General features: G+C 39.8%; 2 protein-coding genes across 3 annotated transcripts in view; one reads left to right on the plus strand and one right to left on the minus strand.

The window, feature by feature from the left end:
* The window catches only part of zfyve16 (zinc finger, FYVE domain containing 16), a 38,616-nt gene extending 25,541 nt beyond the window's left edge, over nt 1-13,075 (minus strand). For both annotated transcript variants that reach the window (XR_002062666.2, XM_019360719.2), the window contains exons 1-4: nt 12,831-13,075; nt 8,750-8,859; nt 3,613-5,747; nt 1,348-1,444 (exon numbers count right to left, since the gene is read on the minus strand). Coding sequence is in view for 1 of the 2 variants with exons in the window: in XM_019360719.2 (XP_019216264.1) it covers nt 1,348-1,444; nt 3,613-5,747; nt 8,750-8,819 (2,302 nt within the window). In the remaining variant the exon portion in view is untranslated. The remainder of the gene's footprint in view (nt 1-1,347; nt 1,445-3,612; nt 5,748-8,749; nt 8,860-12,830) is intronic.
* Nucleotides 13,076-14,787: 1,712 nt separating this feature from the next.
* ube2l3a (ubiquitin-conjugating enzyme E2L 3a) lies at nt 14,788-19,536 on the plus strand. The gene is made up of 4 exons (XM_003452967.5): nt 14,788-14,941; nt 17,781-17,876; nt 18,419-18,605; nt 18,709-19,536. Exons 1-4 carry the CDS (start codon nt 14,915-14,917, stop codon nt 18,861-18,863), a joined length of 465 nt encoding a protein of 154 aa, XP_003453015.1. The 5' UTR covers nt 14,788-14,914; the 3' UTR covers nt 18,864-19,536.

A 19,536-nucleotide genomic window follows, 5' to 3' on the forward strand; every position in this document is an offset into this window, starting at 1 on the left:
TGGAAAAAGTAAACCAAACTACCTGATCAACAAGCTCCGGCATGAGGAAATGCTAACTTTGTAACTGTTCCAATCCACCGTTGTTTGTTTTACACAGCGAAAAATGAACTGTTAACTTAGTCTGATGTTTAAATTAGGTAGCCTGTTGAAGGCTGACCGCGGCAGCTATACCACTCTCTATTGCACTGCCTTTGTGTTAAAGTAACTGAGGACAAAACACAAAACATGAAGGAGATTTTCCTGGCCTGGCTTTTTATACCAGATAACCACCTTAAAAATATACTGCAGTAGATCAAAAACTGAAGAAAACCATGAATCAACATAAGAACATTACCTGATGCTGCTGAAGTGAAGCAGAGCAAAGTTACAGAGGTTTTATTAGAGACACAGCTAAGCAATAATTTGTAAAAGTTTAAATTTCTCCAGTATTGAACAGCAGAAATTAGGCTTTCTTGTCAGAGGAAAACTTTGTTTTTCTTCAATGCAGCCACCACATATTCCTTTAAACCAGGGGTCCCCAATCCCAGTCCACGAGGGCCGGTGTCCCTGCAGGTTTTAAATCTCACCCTGGGTCAACACACCTGAATCACATGATTACTTCATTACCAGGCCTCTGGAGAACTTCAAGACATGTTGAGAAGGTAATTTATCCATTTAAATCAGCTGTGATGGATCAAGGACACATCTAAAACCTGCAGGGACACCGGCCCTCGTGGACTGGGATTGGGGACCCCTGCTTTAAACATTAACAGACAAACTCACTCATTCATTAGCATAGTTAAACACACAGACACACATGCAAAAAAACACACACACCAAATCTACAAAACCATCAGAACTCATTTTCCCTTCTACTAATGTAAGAAACACAACCCATTGTTAAAATACAAACAATGTTAGATTTAAGCACATTCAAACTTGATTTCAACTTTAACTCTAAAAGTTTTGACTCCAAAACAGGCATTTAAAGAAATGTGAGGAAAATATAAAGGCCAGCTCAAATGCTCCAACTTTCTCATGCTCTGAAACTGGTCCTCACAAAAGGACAAATATTTTTATTGTCTTTATTTATTGTTTTTTTATTAACTTTCTTTGTTTTCATAATACAGTTTAATTTCATTAGTCACTCATGTTTGGATGAGCAGTTAAATCATTTACTGCCCCCTGCCACCCCTGGAGGCCATTGCCAACTCCTTCTGTCTCAATTTCTCACCAGGGCCATCACAGGTGACCCCTTGCACCCAGCCCACCACCTGTTTGGCTCACTATAAAATCATGTATTTTATAATGGTACAACACATGGGGACCTTAATAAAAGCATACAAATAAACCAAACAATAACCTTACCTCTGTGAATGGTGTCAAAGCAGAGGACACATACACGAGCCTCTTTCTCCAGGTATTTCAGTTTACACTTCCTGTTGCAGCACACAGCACAGTAAACCTGCCACAGAGGAGAGAGGATGACATTGACGACACAGATACGCTACACAGCAATCTGCATGGACAATAAATTCAGGTCTGGAAGAAGACAACAATTAACACGATGTTGAAACGTGTTTGTCTATCTGGTCCTTCAAACAGCATAAGATTGTTCTATAAACAATAGCAGAGCCTAATCATGTCTGATTTAATAAGAGGCCTTTAAGGGACTTAACTCAGCACAGATCTATAGAAGAGCTGAGAAAAAAAACCAAAAAAAAAACTGCTGACTCATGCTCTCTGCTTACATCAATTCACTGTGCTATATTTGGTCCTCACTTCATCAGAAACTTTACCCTTACATGCTAAAAACTTCCAGAAATACCTTGAATTACACAAGAAGAAAAAACAGGCAAAGCAAAACAGGTATTTATAAGAAGCTCATAAGGTAATAATTTCTATGGTGAAATCTGTAAGATTTTTATGATGGATGCTTTTCACAATTTTCAGAATTTTTTTGTATAAAGTAATCAGGAAAAATCAGATTATTCAACAGTGACCTCTGCACTTCTGAGTCAACTAACTGTTTAAGTGTAAAGCTGGGCATACACTGTGTGATTTTTGGCCCATTTTGAGCATATTTTTCAGTCATGCGACCGTTTTGGGGTTCGGCCCGAGTTTCGCCTTAATCGTGTGTCGTGCATCGTGGAGTAGACATGGGGTAACGAGAAGCGATTAACACCTCACGAATAGCTCCCGACCATCAATTGTATGGTCGCAAGAACATCAAACCTGTTTGAAATCCTGTTGGCCCTTGTGAGGGTGTCAACGCAGCCTCTCACATTGCACACATGCAAACAGAAAAGGAAGTGGAAAGACGGAGTAGCACGGCAGTGCAGAGTGTGATCTGGACACAAGCGATAGAGGCACAACTTGTAGAACTTTGGCAAGCTCATCCGAGCCTTTTCGATGTGGCCTCACAAATTTATCATGACCGCACCAACCGTGAAAAGAGTTGGATGGACATTGCTGCTCAATTGCAGCCGCCTGGTCAATGTTTTTCATTAGCAATTTAGCAAAGTTGATGGTGGTGGTGTGCGTGTCTGTGTGATTGAAAGACAGAGAGGGAGAGCAAGAGACAGATTTTGTGTTATAAGCTTCATGTTATGGACGCACAGTGTGAGCACTCAGGTCGCATCAAAGCATCGGGCTGTATAGTGTGAGACCCTGCATCGTGACTGACGAACTTCTAACCCCTGCGATTCAATTGTACAGTTTGAGCAGGAGCTGAATAACGCGACTGAAAAAAAATCGCAGTGTATGCCCAGCTTAACGGCATTAAACTGTTTAAGTTTCTCTTAGAAATGAAATTTTTAATCTCAATGAGATATTTACCTGGATAAATAAAGGAATAATAATTATGTGAAACAACAGCTGTATTGCTTTATTATGTAGCACTCTTTGTCTACCTGAACACTTCCATTTAACAAAGCTACCGAAGTCAAGTAAATGCTGTGTGGCTAGTAGCTGACTAATTACACTTTTCTTGGCTATTACTGTAGAAGCTGGCTTCTTTCAGGTGCTATTTGCAAGGGGTTGCCACAGTGAATAGATCTGCATGTTTGAACTTGCATACATTTTAGGCCAAATGCCCTTCCTGACACAACCCTTCCAGGGATTTGCATCACCTCCCAGTTTTGAAAGTGATACCTTCGCATGCTAAGCACTGGTGTTAACACTATGGAGCTGCTGTTATTGTGGAAAGTAACAGTTGGTTATACATTAGGGATCAACCCATATGGAATTGTTAAGGCTGACTGTGGTTATTGGTATAATTAACACAAAACTCTGGTAAAACTCATAATAAAGGATAAAGTTGCACTTGAAATCAGATTAGGCCAAGGGCCTTAACGGGCAAAAAAGGAATGACTTGTGTTGGCCCCCCCAAAAAACAACAAAACAAAACAAAAAAAAAACCCCACACCCCACAGAATTTATGTGGCTCTAACTTAATGAATCTGACTCTTTGTCACTGAAAGCCACTGGATTTTTTTTTAACGGCCATCCAGAGAAAAAAAGCCATTTGACAACAACCATTAATTGCAGCCACACTGTATTTACAGCTGACCAGGATGCTGACACAGTCTAATATTTGAGTGTAAAATACATTCTATTCAGTGACTAACATACCTTCCCACAGGCACGACAGTGATGCCGCCTCTTGGTAAAAGTGAACTTCTGATTGCATTTCATACAGTTGGGAGCTTCAGAGTCTGGGACCCAAGCAGGCTGTCTGTTCCCTAGCTCCTCCACTCCCTCCCTTTTCCAGCTCACTGCCTTGGTACTGTCTGTGGTAAACTCCCCAGGGTAAGGTGGGGGTTCTGACAGTTCATCATACACCACACTGTAATCCTGATCCTCCTGAGTTGCATATGAAGGGTTAGAATCCCTAAAATTGGAATGCTCATCTGTAATACTGGGGTTTATTGGTGAACGTTTTCCATCCTCTGCAGTACTTGGCACTGTTGTAGAAGCACTTAACGTCTGAGCCAGCTCCTCCTCCTCCTCTTCTCCTGCTGCTGGAGATATTGCAGTTTGGCAGTGCAGCTGTTTAGGTCTTGCACCTCCATAGGAGGGTTGTAGATCAGGGCTACTGCTGTGCTGGGACTGGAAAGTGTTGCTGGTCAGAGAATAGCTTACCCCAGAAGAATAGTCTTGCCAAGGTCTGCAAGAGTCCTCTGATACTGATAGAGCACCAGGGTTAATGCTCCCCTCTGCAGATACACATATTGCTTGAGCACTTTCTGGAAAAGGTAGACCTAAGTCCTGTTTTACAAGCCTGTCCTCTGGAGCCCTGTTTGATTCTGGGAGAGATTCAGGATAAGAAACACCCTGTTCTGCTTCAGCATGTGCTTGCAGGAAAGCATCCAACTCCTCATCTGTAACCAGCAGCTCAGCCTGGTCGCTCTCAGGCAGGTACTCGAAACCAAACTCTGGAGGATCTACTAGGCTGGTTTCTGAACAATTGGTGGAGGTAAGATCTGTAGAAGCTTCAAGAAAAATCTGTTGTTGCCCCTCTGGAGACTGTCTGCCCTCTGCAACCTCCTGGGCCATAAAAGCAGGTAAAGCAGGTTCCTCCGGATGTGAAGCGGGTGCCTCCGGATGTGAAGCGGGTGCCTCCGGATGTGAAGCGGGTGCCTCCGGATGTGAAGCGGGTGCCTCCGGATGTGAAGCGGGTGCCTCCGGATGTGAAGCGGGTGCCTCCGGATGGGACGCGGCTTCCTCTGAACGGGACTCTTCCTCCTTGGCTTCCAGGCCTGACAGGGATTCTGCCTCTGTGCTCTCAGATACATCTGCATCAATGCATGGCTCAGCTTCCCCTGAATCATCTTCTGTGGTCTTTGGGTTCACAAGAGCGCCGCACATGGACACAGCTATGGGCAAACATGATAGGGCTACCGGCTCACTGTGTGAGGCTTCAGATTCCTGACCTGGAAGACGCTCTGCTTCACATTCATCCAAGACTTCATGAGACTCATTCTCTTTACTAACTTTAATTGTTCTAGTTTCTTTAACACCATCAACAGGATCCAGATCACTCTGCTCCACAGCGTTCTCAACTACTTGGTCAGAGATATCCCCCCCTTCACTGTCCCCCTCCTCTTTATTAGTTAAGTCAGTAGCTATTGAAGATAGTGAATGATCTGTGGGATCACAGCTCCTTTCCACTGCTGCAGGGAGAATGACATCAAGCAGACTGAGTGAGGCAGAGTATCCACCACTCTGCTCATGTAAATCTAGACTCAACAGTACATCTCCATTACCAACAATGGTTTGCTCTTTTTGGGTGTCTCGACTATGGCGTGCACCCTCTTGCTCTTGTCCTACTTCAGGGCTGTTAAAATCCACAAGCAGTGCCTCCTCTTCCTCCATTTGCTTTTCCACCATGTCCAGCTTACTGAAGGCATCATGGCTACTGGACCTGACCAGAATGGCTGAGCTTGTGTCATTCACAAGGTCGCAGACAGGTTTCAAAGCTCTGTCTGGACAGGGAGGGGTAGAGCTTTTGGCTGACCTGCGATCCACAGACAACAGAAGGTCCACACCTGTGAGAGGCTGACCTTTGACCTCTCTATCAGTGCTGCGGTTATGGTTATGACTGGCAGAACCATCAGGACAGCTGGGTGTCAATCCATAATGAAGAGAATTAAGGTCCGGGAGGCTTGGTGGAATTGGGGACAGCTCTGTGGGTGAACACTGAGGGCCAAGTGAGGAGAAGGGGTACACAGAGGGCTTCAGAGAAACAGGCCTGCCTTCGTGTTCCTCTGCAATCCAAAAAAAGGAAAACAGTTAATTCAATTACACTTCAGCTGTACTTGATACACTGGCACCGTCAATTCTGTTTTGCTAGATTTTTTTTCCCCCATCTGGTAATGTGGTTCTGGGGTCATAGTCGTGCTGCTATCCTAACCATGAGTGCTAAAATACAAATACATGGTTATATTTACTAACTGCAAAAAATGCTAAGTTCTAACAAAGTAATTTGGTTCTTAGGCATCATGTGTCCCTCCAGTAAACAGACTTCATAAAGACAAATGTGTAAAACTTATTTAAATGTGCTAAGAGTATAAACACACTGCAGTTGTTATTAGTTCTAGAAGAAATGTCATTTTTGGCTAAACCTTGGATGTTTGACAAAGTATCATTGAATCACAGGTTTGAGTATAAAATCCGGTGTCTCCGGATAGGACACGGCTTCCCTTGAGTGAGACTCTTCCTTCCTGGCTTCCAGGCCTGACAGAGATTCTGCTATATGCACTGCCTGGCCAAAAGAAAAGTTGCCACCAAAAAAAAAAGGTCACACACACTAATATTTCGTGGGACCGCCTTTAGCTTTGATTACGGAACACATTCGCTGTGGCATTGTTTCGATAAGCTTCTGCAATGTTGCAAGATTTATTTCCATCCAGTGTTGCATTAATTTTTCACCAAGCACTGATGATAGTAGAGTCTGACCACTACGCAAAACGTTCTCCAGCACATCCCAAAGGGTTAAGGTCTGGACTCTGTGGTGGCCAATCCATGTGTGAAAATGATGTCTTATGCTCCCAGAACCACTAATTCACAATTTGAGCCTGATGAATTCTGACATTGTCACCTTGGTATATGCCCATGCCATCAGGGAAGAAAAAACCCATTGATGGAATAACGTGGTGCTTGTACAGTAGGCACTGGGGCACGATAGGTGCTTCACTTCATCTGCCTCTCTTCTTACCCTGATACGCCCATCCCTCTGGAACAGGGTAAATCTGGACTTATCAGACCACATGGCCTTCTTCCACTGCTCCAGAGTTCAGTCTTTATGCTCCCTAGCAAATTGAATCTTTTTTCCGGTTTACTTCACTGATTAGTGGTTTTGTTACGGCTGCACAGCTGCTTAGTCCCAATCCCTTCAGTTCCCTTCGCATTGTGCTCTTACTTTCACTATTAAACACTATTAAACAACTGATTTTCTTCAATTTGATTTCACCAAACGTTTCAGTGATCGCCGATCACGATCATTCAGGATTTTTTCTGGCCACATTTCATCCTCGAAGACGATGGGTCCCCACTATCCTTCCACTTTTTAATAATGCACTGACCATTTCTTAATCCAATTTTTGTAGTTTCTGCAATATCCTTAGATGTTTTCTCTGCTTGATGCATTCCAATGAGTTGACCCTTCTGAAACACACTAACATCTTTTCCACGACCACGAGATGTATCTTTTGACATTGGTGTTTATGAAATGAGAAGCAACTCATTGCACCAGTTGGGGTTAAATAACTTGTTGCCAGCTGAAAGATAATCGCCCATGCAGTAATTGTCCAATAGGTGACTTGTACCTATTTGTTTAGTTAAATCTAAGTGGTGACTTTTTTTTGTCCATGCAGCGTTGTGTGTCTGTGTGTAGATATAGATATGTGTGTGTATAACGTATGCATGTTAACTTGGTGTGACAAAGGTTGCTAGTTTTGTAACACAGACCAAGAAGTTGCACGAAATGTAGTGTTTTTTTAACATAATCTCTTTTAAATACCTTGTTTCCCAAGATGTAAAGATTGTCTGATTTACTCTTTTTCACCGCTTCTGAGCAGTGCTCACAAAAACAAAAGTTGGTTGCTCTATAGCAGTGAAAATACTGAAAACTGTCACTGAATTACTTTAATGCTGTAGAAATTTTTAAGGCAAGTCTCTGCACTGCTGTCCCATTAATCTGCGGTATGATAAACAAAAACAAAAAAAACTTCAGTTCCTTGTGTTATAATAAATCAAAAATCAGTATGAAAGACTTGATCTTTGATACACATCTGTATTGAGGATTTGTTGACTTTTTAATCACTGCCTTTCCCCCACTTTAATACTGGGGGAAAAAAACCTGCTAAAACCGCAGAAATCTAGGGCACATTTTGAAGCACTCCAAGTTATGGTATGTAAGGTTACATGTGTTGGCTGCAGATTGATCAACTTTTTGTTGACAGATTTAAATGTCTGTATTTTAGCCAAAGTTCTAATTTCTCACTCCCTTTCCTGGTTCTCGTTACAAGTTGGGGTTTTTTTTGCTGTTGTTGTTTTTAAATCATAAAAGCTATGCAGTACTGTACAACACATTGGGACGACAGCACTGCCGTAGCTTCAGAACTTCCTTAATCCTCTGGTTTAAAGGATTTTCTTTAGCATCAAAGTAATTCAGTGACAGTTGTCAGTATTTTTACTGCTACACAGCAATCAACAACTGTTGATAATTAATTTGGCAAACTTTATTTTCCAAATTGTAAAGAAGTACAGTTTTAAACAATGCTTCTGTTGCTGCTACAGTGTAACTCAGTTTAATGCAGTAACCGGAACTGAGCATCAAAATTACCAATCAGAATAGGACACCCACTTCCTTTGGGCTCCGCCTCCAAACAGTCAAAAGTCAGTACAATCCTGCCGAGAACTACCCACGAGAGTGTGAAACTGCAGCAGACTCAAAGCAGACACTCTTGTGTTCGCAATGGCTTCTTTCTGTGCATGGCTGCTAAGTTCTCCGCATGTGAGTTATTGAATTTAAACACGGAATTTAATTGCACCTGTGAAATGAAATTATTTGCTCAGATTATGTTTTTTCTCATACGTGACTTATACTAGTATAATATAATAACTCCATACACATTCTTTGTCCCTTGTGTTATCAGTTGTTATATCTTTAAGGAGATAAACCATAAAATTAATAAATCCATTAACAATGAATCATGATTATCCCTTATCAGATGTTACTGTCCATGTGATGTGTGACTGGTCTTACCACTATTGAGTTCAAAGTCATCTAGCAGCTTGTCCAGATCACATACAGCTGCCTTGAAGAAGCTGTCCATGCTGCACTAAAGGAAAGAGGCTTTTTATGCCCTACAGTTTCTGAAAAGAAAAACAAAAACAGGTCTGTTGGGTGAAGAAAGGATTACTTCAAATGTTGGATTGTTTTTCAAGTTCTTTGGTGTTTGGGTGGTGGAGTAAAAATCCACTTAACATGCCAACCACAGCTTAGTAAACATTTACTACACCAGTCAAGGACCTCGGCACAAAAGTGCAAATGCACATGACGCTGAGCTGCAAATTAATATCTTTAGCAGGGATCATCCCATTTAGTGGTAGATTGTCAGTACTCTGCACAAAGTGACATGACGATAGTCTGAAGTGGCTAAAATGAGCTGATAATGCTGTTGTTTGGAGGTGAAGAAGCAGAAATCTCTGACATTACAATCTTCTCAGCTTAAGACGCAGCAATAAATGTGTTCCATTAGTGTTAAATAAGCACAGTTTCATATAACACTAAAATTCCATAATTATGTTGCAGTGAAAATTTAGATATCCCTCTTTAAGAGATCCCCTCTGGTTATAAATAAAAAAAAGAAAAGCAAGTATAAATAAGGAAAAAGAATCAGTGGCTAACAGAAAAAGAGGCTATGGTAGAAGCTACATTAGTAGGAACCCAGAGATTAACACAAAGCAGTCAATGGAAAACCATAACAATTAATATTCAGACATATGGTTTAAGTAGGCAATAAAGGGACTAAAAGTTAAGGAATAAAAAAGAAAGAAAAAAAGAACAGAAGCCACTACTGCAGGAAATAAGGACAAGGACACAGTTCTGTGTTACAGTAAACAAATAGCAGTCATGTGATCTACTGATGCCATCACTTCCATTGTTATTGTTTGTTGACTTTATTTCAAAAGGAAGTGCAAACTGTTTAATAATTACACTCAGGTCCATTATTTACCATCTGGGCCAACCAGATTAATATTTTTGATAATGGGTGTGATAATTCAACACTTGAATGCGGTTACTGATCACTCGTAAAGTGTTGTTCAGTGTCTTGAATGCAAACTACTGAGGAGATGGGGCATTACTGTGTAGAGCTGAGTGTCAGCTGGAGGAGATAAAGACAGCATTGTTGACATAGACATCTTAATATCAATTAGTACATTGATATTAATGTACTAAAGGGGCAATCGTGGCTCAAGAGTTGGGAGTTCACCTTGTAATCGGAAGGTTGCCGGTTTGAGCCCCGGCTCGGACAGTCTCGGTCGTTGTGTCCTTGGGCAAGACACTTCACCCGTAGCCTACTGGTGGTGGTCAGAGGGCCCGGTGGCGCCAGTGTCCGGCAGCCTCGCCTCTGTCAATGCGCCCCAGGGTGGCTGTGGCTACAATGTATGTACAATGCCATCACCAGTGTGTGAATGGGTGCATGACTGGATGTGTAAAGCGCTTTGGGGTCCTTAGGGACTAGTAAAGCGCTATACAAATACTGGCCATTTACCATCATTGAATCTTGTACCAAATCATCTTGTATTATGAACAAAATAAGGTTGGGAGATATGTAAAAAATTTCCTTGAGATGTGCCAAATCGCCCAAAAGACTTAACATTTTATCGGAGATTTTTAACTTTTTGTTTAATTTTGTATTTGTTGTTTGGTGGAGTGTGTAAGACGGATAAACACTGGAACAGCCTGTATAGTGAAAAAAAGAAGCCAATTTCTCTTTGTTTCCCTCCCCAGCATTGTGGAGTTTTTAATTTAGACCACATGGCCTAAAGTTTCTTTTTCTAACATAGGCTACTGTCTTTCTTTCTTTCTGTTATAAGTTGGAGTAAATGAATCGCTGCATTTCTGTGCACTCTGAGGAGGGTGCATTTGCTGGAAGAGGGTGCTGTTAAAACAGTGCTATTATTTTTTCTGTTGACTCTTAGCTTCAACCAACTTTATTAGCAAACTTATTCATGGTCAAATAAATAAATAAATGAATTGCTTTTTAAAAAATGATCAGCGAAAAGCCTATTGTCGATAGCTGATATATTCATCCAATCGCCAAACCTTAGTACACAAGTCATTGTTTTCAGAGCAAGCCTCCATCTTACTTAGAATTTAGTCCAACATGAATTCAAAAACCCGAGAGTGTATACAAACCCATATCAACTATGAATTGTCACCCTCACACAAACCAGTTTCACAGCCATCACATGATATGAACCATGTGAGTTCTGATGTCACTCAACTATTACTCATTGTGATTTGAGGGTTTTTACACTACTTAATGACAACTATGTCTCGTTTGTGTAGTGCAATAGTCTATAGCTGAAGAGTAGTAGTAGAAGTTGTAGTAGTTCAGCTGTACTTTTACCAGAGGGAAGCGATAAATGAAAGGAGAACTATGTGATATACAATCCTTGGGTAACTTAACAGGAACACCACAAGAAGGATACGTGTATGAATGATTCACAGTAGTGCTAAGGTACAGACTGGTACTATAATGCAGTTCCCACAACTTCAATGTCTCAACTTAACTCATAAAGCTTTTTATCACGACATAGTTCTTAAAGTAAAGGTCCATGAACAAAGAAAAAGAAATAAATAGGGCTGCAGCTATTGATTATTTCAATAATTGACTATGCCAATGATTAACCAAGTAATCGGACAAGAAATAATAACAAATACATAAAAGAGAAAAAATACTGGTCTTTCAAAATGAACTACTCATTGGTTTCCCTTTTAGAAATAGCAATGCTTTTAATAGTTTAACTTCATACAACATCTGCCAAAGAGTTAAACGTGTTCACTTTATTTATATACCCTATATTATATGTTTTGAAAATAGGTCTGTAAGTACTGTATCTTCTGTGAGGAAGATTAGGTGTGCGTTCTTGTGTATGTGTTTGTGCCTCTGTACATTTAACTATGCTAGTAAATCAGTGAGTATGTGTTTCTGTAAGCTTTTTAAATGAGTATGTGGTGGCTGCAATGAACATATCAACATTCTCAGAACTATGCTTAGCCCTGTGCTTTTATGCAACCTTTCCTGTCGCAGAAAACAGACATGACGATGGTGCAAAAATAATTAATGTTTAGAATAATTGAGTGTCCAAACCAACCAGCCCCAGGAATGCCCTGCTTTAAACATTGTCAGACTAAGATAACAGTCTCCATATGTTATTTTATCTTCTGTAGTTTTGCTCTAGATTTTTCACTAAACAGTGGTGGATAGGAGCAGACACTAATTTCTCTTTTCTTCACGTTGGAGCTTTCTGAACCCGTGGTTTAATTAAGGAATTCCACCAGCCTTTACAGTAACAAGCTGACGTTTGGAACGCTAGAAAAAAAGAACAATTTTCTTTCACTCCACTAAGCTCCCCACAAAGTGGAAAGAACTTCTTTTTCCGCTCTTATTTAGAGAGCCTCTTTTTGCTGCTGTCATTCAGTAACTAGCTTCCATCAAGGTTTAATATTTAAGGGAAGGAGGAAGTCTGTGACCTTACAAGCAATCGTCACAGTACCCTCAACAACCCGCTGAACTGAGGTTTGACAAGTATTCTGTCATTTAAAATTCATGTCGTTCTGCTGCTCATTGCTTATGAGACTGGCAAAATGCAATAAGAAATAATATGAAACGAGAAGTAAAAACACATTCACTATGGCTGTTTAGAGCTGAAGTTACAAATATCGGTTGTGGCGTAAACAACACATACTATATACATTTTTCTTGCTCTCATTTAAAAGTTTTCACAAACCAAAAATCCAGTATAAGAGCGAGTAAGATAAACAAAACTAGCAAACCCATCATATATGAAACGTTAGCAGGTAACATTAGCACTTACATTTCACATTAACAAACCCACTTAGCAGTTAGCCAGAGTCCTATGTGTACAGCTAACTCTGACTAACTGTTTAAAGGTGAGCCACCTTTGGACTGCCTGTTGTACGTCTACTGAAATTAGCACGATTACGGCAGGTGTTGCTAAAATTAGCCCGTTAGTTGTTACTGAACAGGCTAGCTGGCTAATGTGGCTACCAAACTATGGGGGGGGGGGGGGGGGATTAACGAATTTCTTACCAGTATGTTTTACTCCATGTCTCGAACCTCAACAATTATGCTTCTCTTCAGATGTAACGCAGAAGAAAACGTTGCTGGTATCTTAGGGTAATTCCACGGTAAAAGTTGTTCGGCCAGCTAGCTGCTGGATTAGTTTTACTGGAGAGGTGTAAATTCTCCACTTAAGCGGCCATCTTGAACAGGCAGACTGTCGGGAGGTCACAGGATATGCTTAGGCTGTGGAGAACGCGAGGCTGGCATACAAGTTTACTCACCAGCGCAGAAGTGGTGGTGAGTAAACTTGTTCTTCCTGGGAGCTACATACAAACGAGAAATTTAAAAAAAAAAACTTGACAAAAACTTTCTCAGTCAAGTTCTGAAACATTAGAGTTTCTTAAAGGTAATCACTGTAAATTTCTCTGTTATTTTTTTATATAATTTTCTATTCTAAAAAAATAAAGAATAAAAAATTGGAAGTTGAACAAGGGCTGCCTTGTGCTTTTGTGTAATAGCAATTTATTATTGTATTATTTTGCTATATAAAAACCACTCCATTTCCCATCACCTCTTCTCTTTTTAATAATGAGATTGTGATGCTGGAAAGGCTCATCTCAAAGTTTCAAAATGGGACTTCAGAAATGAGTAGATGGCAACACGATAGCCATCTTTCATGTCATGTGTGATTGCTCCAGATGAGTTTGTTCACAGTCATCAACGACAAGCAATGGTGGATCTTACTGTGAAACAACAAGAGTCATCTGCTGCATACTTATGTTATAACAAGTTGGGATTTGTATTTTTGTGTCCATCCTGTGAACTCAAAGCAGCCTGGCCACTCTCTTTTGACCTGTAGCATCAACAAGGCAGCTGGACTTCTTTAATTTTGTTGAAGACATTTCACCTCTCATCCAAGGCCAAAAAGTGGAGAGTCCCAGATATTTAAACCTTAGTTGGTACTGTCCCTTAGGAGGGGGTAATTGACCCACTATTAATCATGTGACTCATCACATAAGGTGTGAAAAAAACACTAGTGTTTCAGGTGAAATCAGTGTGATCCCTTAACCCACCCTATCATGTGAACGGTTGAGGTCACCTGACGTAAGATGCGACTGAAAAGAAAACTGCTCCTCACTGTGAGTCACACTTAAAAGGTTGTAATTTAGAGAATTATGAGTAAATTAGAACATTTCTGACGGCCAGTGAGGGTAGGATGTTCTTAGACTCTGTGATTTTTTTCTTGCATTTTCATTATTATGTCATTGTATCATCAATTCAATTAAATTCAGTTTTATTTATACAGCACCAAATTACAACAACAGTCGCCTCAAGGCAATTTATATTGCCTGCCCAACAATCATATGACTCCCTATGAGCAAGAACTGTGGTGACAGTGGGAAGAAAAAACTCCCTTTTAACAGGAAGAAACCTCCAGCAGAACCACGCTCAGGGAGGGGTGGCCATCTGCTACAACTGGTTCATGGTGAGGGGAGGAAGACAGGACAAAATGTACATGTTGTGGAAGAGAGGCAGAGATTAATAACAAGTAATGATTCAGTGCAGAGAGGTCTGTTAACACCTTGTCACTAACAGGTGACAAAATATTTAATTTAATAGAATCACTTTTCAAAAAAATCCAGAAAGACTTTTTGATAAAAAGGACATTTCATCACTGTGAAATTTGGGGAAATTGTCTTTTTTTCTTTAATTGTCTTTTAATTTCAAAATAATTCATGTGTGCTTGATTTTTTTTATCACGGTTTTGCATCGATTTTCCACATGTCCTTTAAATGAGCCATGGTTAAATGAATTTATTAAATAAATTAAACGGAACTAAATACTGGACTAGCTTACCATAATAGATGGATAAATATAATAGTTTTATTCAAAAAGGATGTCTTAAAGAAATGGGGATACACAAAAGGAAGCAGGAACACATATCCAAAGCAAGGCGGTAAAAATTTGGTTAAAATCTGCAACCCTCCGGGCCCAAAGAGGGCGGTAACGCAACAGAATCCCGCCCGTCATCCGCTTTAAAACAAACTGAAAAGAAGTCGAGGTAGAGCGGAAAGAAAAAGGAAGAAGGAGAAGACAGAATCGGTACCACAATGACTTCGGCTAGGAGACTAACTAGGGTAAGAAAAACACTTGAGTTGTTGGATTTCTGCTACTTTGACATGGTTTAAACAATGGTTTCGGCTTTATGAGTGTAGCTACAGATTCGTGGGCAAAGAGAAAATGTCCGGGTGTTTCTCGCTCAAGTGTCTGACAAAACGAAAGGATAATGACGGCCGACAGACGGTGACTCGGGGTTTAGTAGTTAGTTTGAAATGCCAGCAGAGCGTGATTAAGTTTTAAGATAAAACTGTCATCTACGGCTCTAAGTCGGAAAGCAAGCTGGTGTTTAATAGGCAAGCATGGTGGAAACTGTAGCAGCTCGTTTTAACCGCTGTCGCCGTCTGAAGGCAGCCGCGGAGGCGAAAACATGGAGACTTTGGGGTTGGGACGTGACGTCAGACCTCATCTGAGCCGTATACGTCTAATAAACAGTGTTTAGCTAAACGTTTATGACATACATACATGCATACATATTATCCATTCCTATCTTTTTCTATAAGCAAGACATATTATTCTCTTGTTTAGGGGATTAAGGGTTAGTTAATTGCAAAACGATATAAGAAGTTATTTTGATTTATTTTGACTTGGTCATGTACTTGCATGTAAGCATAAACGCAGTATAAAACAGACAGGAGTAATGCCTTTATTATTTCAGCTTTTTTCAGCAACAAAATAGAGTAGTCAATAAATTATGAAGAATTAGGTTTAACAATTGGAAAGAATTGTTCCTGTAAGTTAAAAGAGTAAGTAGAAAAATGTGGCTATTGTGGACACTGATTTTTATTTTTTTTTTATTTATATATTTTTAGAGAGAGAAAAAAAATGAATTGTATGCTAATGTTGTAAACAGTGTAGTGGCTGGCCAGGCGTTCATACTTTATTTTGTTCTGACTCGTTTTAATTTTGATTTGTTGTATGTTAGTAATTTCCTCATACCAAAAAGAAAATGGTGAAGTGTGCTGTCACGACTTCCTGAAGTCCCCTGATAGTTCAGTTTTACAGTTCAGGTAAATTCCAAATTCCGCTGGGAAGTAGAAAAGATCTACCATTTGCTTTCAGTTAAAACTGTTGCAAGATAATAATCCTAAATGACTGGGACTGTAGGGCATGTACAGCTGGAAAACAGTGACAGCGTTGTCAACAGCATCCTTTAGTACTGTAGTAGAAATAGAAGTGAAATCATTGTGATGAATAAACCTCAACACCAAATAATTTTCATATTTCTTGAAGTTTTGCTGAAACATTATTGAATTGATCTGTATAAAATATTTTGACTGTCAGTTTCTGTCTGCCAATCACTTGCAACTGTAGGACCTCATCGGTTTGATAACATTTACTAGTTTCTCCCTCCTGTTTGTCTATCTCGCCTACATGTTCTTCTGAAATGTATACTGGCAGACTTTTCTGACCATATGGATGAAGAATATTTGATCTGAGTAACCAAATGGATTTGTTTTGTAACGCTTTTAAGCTTCCTTTTTTTTTTTTTTTAAACTAATGCTAGTGCTAGTGTTCAGCTAACAGCTGGTTGTGGTGGTTGAAGGTGACTGTTATCACAAGGCTGCTTCTTGATATTCTCTGCAACTGCTTTGCTTTATACCTGAAATCAGTCAACCGCAAACGAGGTTAACAAGGATATTTTACTGCAGTTACAAACTAAACACATTCTTTTTTTCGTTAAATAACTAAAAGTAACCATCATGGAACCATTTGTCCTCAGCCATTGTTGCCGCACACGCACATTTTAATGATGCAATACCCATTTAAATTTGAAACTGTTTCAGTTTTTTGTTTTTCTTCTATAATTTGTTGAGGATTATGTTAAAAAGCTTAGTCTATATGAATCCTTGAGTGTTTTATACATCACAGGCCTTCATAGCAAAAACAACTGAGTCCTCCACCTCTGTCTGTTTGCCGTACACACATGTCATTGCAAAGGTCACAGTCTGGAAACCCATTATTTTATTTATTGTTAATTAGTATGAATCTATAATGACTGCTGCCCTGTAAGTATGCAAAACTGTATTAGTGGAGTTGAAGGTCTCACATAGGCCATCATTGTCCAATGTTAATAAAAATTTAAAACACCATAATAATTTTTGCAGTATTTATGTGAACAGCCTGGAAGGAAAAATGCATTGTGTGAATAGTAATCTGAACCGAGGAACAGCGGGTGTGAGTCATTGTGGAGGAAGTGATGTAACTGTTTACTGTCTGACGGGACTCGGTCCATCAGGGCCATATTACACAGCTCCTGTGAATCACCTACACCCAGCAGATTGTATTTCTTAGCTGGTTTCTTGACTTTTCCTGAGGTTTTATCGACATCAATCAGCCACAAGTTTAAAACCACAACCTCATAATGTGGCGCTCACCCTAATGTCACCAAAAGAACTGACTTGTAAAGGTACCAACGCAATTCTAAAAGCCATCACCTTAAGTCAGTGTGTGTGTCCTTGTGTGCCCGTCCCAACAATGCTTGTCTGGGTTGAGATCTTGGAAATTTGGGGACCAAGTCAGCACTGTGTTGTTCATGTGGTCATTGTAGGTTCTGACAGCCTGCGTTTGTGCAGCGTCATGCTCAGCAATTTGTGTGTTAACACGTTTTTGTCATAGCCAGCTGAAGACTGTTTTTCTGTGGGCTGAAACCGCATGGTCCAGTACTGCCCTTTCTGAACCTGCTGCTGAGTCACCATCTCCTTCCTTGAATCACTTTTAGTAGGTTCTGGCTTCCACTTTGGAGATGTTGTGGCTGATTACTCTACGTTATGCATTCACGCATTTGTCTGTTTGTTTTTCCTGTTCTGTCACTGCATAATTTTGGACCAAAGTTCAATCAATTGTGTTTCGTTTCAGGAGATTCAAGACATTCGCGATTCTGGAATAAAGAATTTCCGAATCATTCAAGTGGATGAATCTAATATTTTGAACTGGCAAGGGCTTATTGTTCCTGTAAGTATTGACCCTGGGATAAAATGGATTTTACTCCTTAACTATACATTTGTCCCACTTTTGTTTCTCTAATGGCTCAGATTTCAGATCACTCATTGTGAAGTTTGAGAAGAACATTTTGGTGGAAATTTGGGTTGACTTGTATGAAAAATATTGTTTTATATAGTCTATATATCTATTGTGAACAGTACATTATCAGCTTACTTGGTTTTTGTTCACTTATTTGATTTTTTTTTTTTTTTTTTTTTAAAGATTTCTGTTTTGGTAAGTGTCAGACAAAAGTTTTGGTTCTGTTTAATGCTCTAGAGAAGGACATCCTTAATATGTTCAGAAGTATAAAAAAGAAAAACATTAGAGAAGAACACCGAAATCATTTTAGCAACATTTTTAATTTTCACTATTAAAAGTATCAAAGGAGCACATAAGAATAACCCCCACCAAGTCATCTTAAAGTCAAAGAGCATTAATAATTAAATTATGTAATTATTGTTGACTAAATATTTCAATTTTACTGAAATTAACACATTCTTATTTTCTTCAAGGACTGTCCTCCATATGACAAAGGAGCATTTCGGATTGAGATCATCTTCCCTGCAGAGTATCCTTTCAAGCCACCTAAGATAACCTTCAAGACAAAAATCTACCACCCCAACATTGATGAAAAGGGCCAGGTCTGCCTGCCCATCATCAGTGTGGAGAACTGGAAGCCAGCCACGAAAACCTGCCAAGGTGAAAATGGACATCAACATCTTATTGTTGCTGTCTTATATCTGTTCCAAAAAGTACCAAATATGCTCACAAATGTTCTTTTCTCATTCCCTCTGTCTGCCAGTGATTCAGTGTCTGGTTGCGATGGTGAACATGCCTCAGCCAGAGCATCCACTGAGGGCTGACCTGGCAGAGGAGTACACTAAAGACCGTGTGAAATTCATGAAGAACGCAGAGGAGTTCACAAAGAAACACAGTGAAAAGCGACCTGTGGACTGACGACCCGCCTCTTAGACTTCCTTTTTGTTTCCTGTTCAAAGAACCCAGCCTGACTCTCTGTTCTTATCCCCTTATTTCACAGAGATGGCCTGTTCTCCAAACCTGCATTGTTTAGCACTCTCCAACCACTCTTTAATAGAGGCTTGTGTTGCTGTTTCACTTTGCCAAAAAGAAAAGCAGGACTTTTTGGTGCACAGGCAGGCTCTGGCCTCAGTGTCACCTTTTGGTTGTTTTTGACTTCTTTCTACTGATTTTTTTTTTTTTTTTTTTTTTTTTTTTTTTTTTTCTCCTTTTTAGAAAAATAAAATTTTCTGAGGTGGCATTGTCAAAAGTGAACTTTCTGAAAAGTGCTGTTCTGCTTACTTTAATGCTGAATGTGTTCTTAGATTAATCATTAGCTTATGCAGACCTGTTTACAGATTTTTAAGCATTGTTTCAAATCTTAACGGCATTTAATGCTGTGGGTTATATCTGTCGTCTACTCCTTTCAATCGTTTTCCCCCTAGGATACACCATAATCTGTGAAATCACCCGTGGCAGTACATCAGAATTTAAATTTGTTGCTCATGCAAAATTCACGCGGGAGCAAAGAAACCTCTGAAAATGCAACAACATTCAAGTCATTGAATCATTTTTGTATCTTTAGAAATATTATTAAACTTCTTCCACCTCT

The sequence above is a fragment of the Oreochromis niloticus genome, linkage group LG7, assembly GCF_001858045.2.
Source record: "Oreochromis niloticus isolate F11D_XX linkage group LG7, O_niloticus_UMD_NMBU, whole genome shotgun sequence".
Taxonomy (NCBI): domain Eukaryota; kingdom Metazoa; phylum Chordata; class Actinopteri; order Cichliformes; family Cichlidae; genus Oreochromis; species Oreochromis niloticus.